The sequence below is a fragment of the Austrofundulus limnaeus genome, unplaced genomic scaffold, assembly GCF_001266775.1.
Source record: "Austrofundulus limnaeus strain Quisiro unplaced genomic scaffold, Austrofundulus_limnaeus-1.0 Scaffold205, whole genome shotgun sequence".
Classification (NCBI taxonomy): domain Eukaryota; kingdom Metazoa; phylum Chordata; class Actinopteri; order Cyprinodontiformes; family Rivulidae; genus Austrofundulus; species Austrofundulus limnaeus.
Window position 1 is genome coordinate 214,725 of NW_013952607.1, and position 1,042 is coordinate 215,766.

Sequence of the window (1,042 nt, forward strand, 5' to 3'; positions counted from 1 at the left end):
ATATATATTTGCGTCAACATATGGATCAACGTTAGCGTTAAACCAGCCATCCTGTCCGACTCTGTTCCACCCAAAGCTCCGCCTAGCAGAGCGAGAACCGCCGGGAGTTGATGTTCATCTTGGTGACCCCGATGAGTCTGAGCGGGGCCGAGAGCCCGAGCTCCGACGTGACGGGGCACTCGCACAGCAGGTCCGACAGCTCGTCCTTCTCCTCCAGGCTGAAGGTGGCGTCGTTCAGCATGCGGCGGTGCAGGTGGCACGTCTGCTCGATCTTCAGCGCGTTGATGTCACTCCGGAGGCGCATGAGCTGCCTCGCCAGGTGCTGGTCCTGCACTCGCATGTCGGTCTGTGACATATGGAAGACGAAGGTAAAAAAAAAGTTTTTATTTAGCGGGGTGAGGACCATCTTGAGAGGAAAAGTTAATCAGCTGTAGACGTACCAACAGTGATGTTTTCTTTAAAGGTTATTTAAAATCCACCAGGTGTTTCATATAATATTTTGCTGACAGTAAAAAATAATAAATATGTCCTTTTAAGTCATAATTTTTAAACTAGCTAATAATAATTGACTCACTCAGGTCTGGTTTTAGATCATTGTTAATTATAAATTTTTCTGGTGTGTGTATACAGTATATATCGTATAAACTGTATTAGGGGTGCAGCAATACATGTACCCGTTGCGAACTGTTTAATACACACAGATTTATTTATTTATTTATTTGATCAGCTTGTCTTCTGAAGATGCTCTGTGTTAAAGGATCAGCGGATCTGTGTTCGACTACTCCACCAAGGTTGCATTTTCGAGCACAGATCCACTGAGAAACTTGCTGTTTCAGCAACATTTAATTTAATAAAAAGTGGACTTTTGAGGTTAAACAAACGTTCATAATTAATTTAAATAAATTACAAATTAAAAGGGGCATGGACATTTCTCTTTTTTGTATCAAAACAATATCGAACCGTGAGACTAAAGTATTGAACCGAACCGAATCATAAATTTCCTGTATCGCTGCAGCCCTAATATATATCACAGTTAACAGTA

The 1,042-nt window shown here is 41.8% G+C and overlaps 1 protein-coding gene across 1 annotated transcript in view; it reads right to left on the bottom strand.

Moving 5' to 3' along the window:
* fam167ab (family with sequence similarity 167 member Ab) overlaps positions 1 to 1,042 on the bottom strand; it is a 7,085-nt gene continuing 6,043 nt past the window's right edge. Inside the window, exon 3 of the mRNA XM_014018930.1 lies at positions 1 to 346. Within this exon, the coding sequence (XP_013874384.1) occupies positions 83 to 346 (264 nt within the window). The 3' untranslated portion in view covers positions 1 to 82. The remainder of the gene's footprint in view (positions 347 to 1,042) is intronic.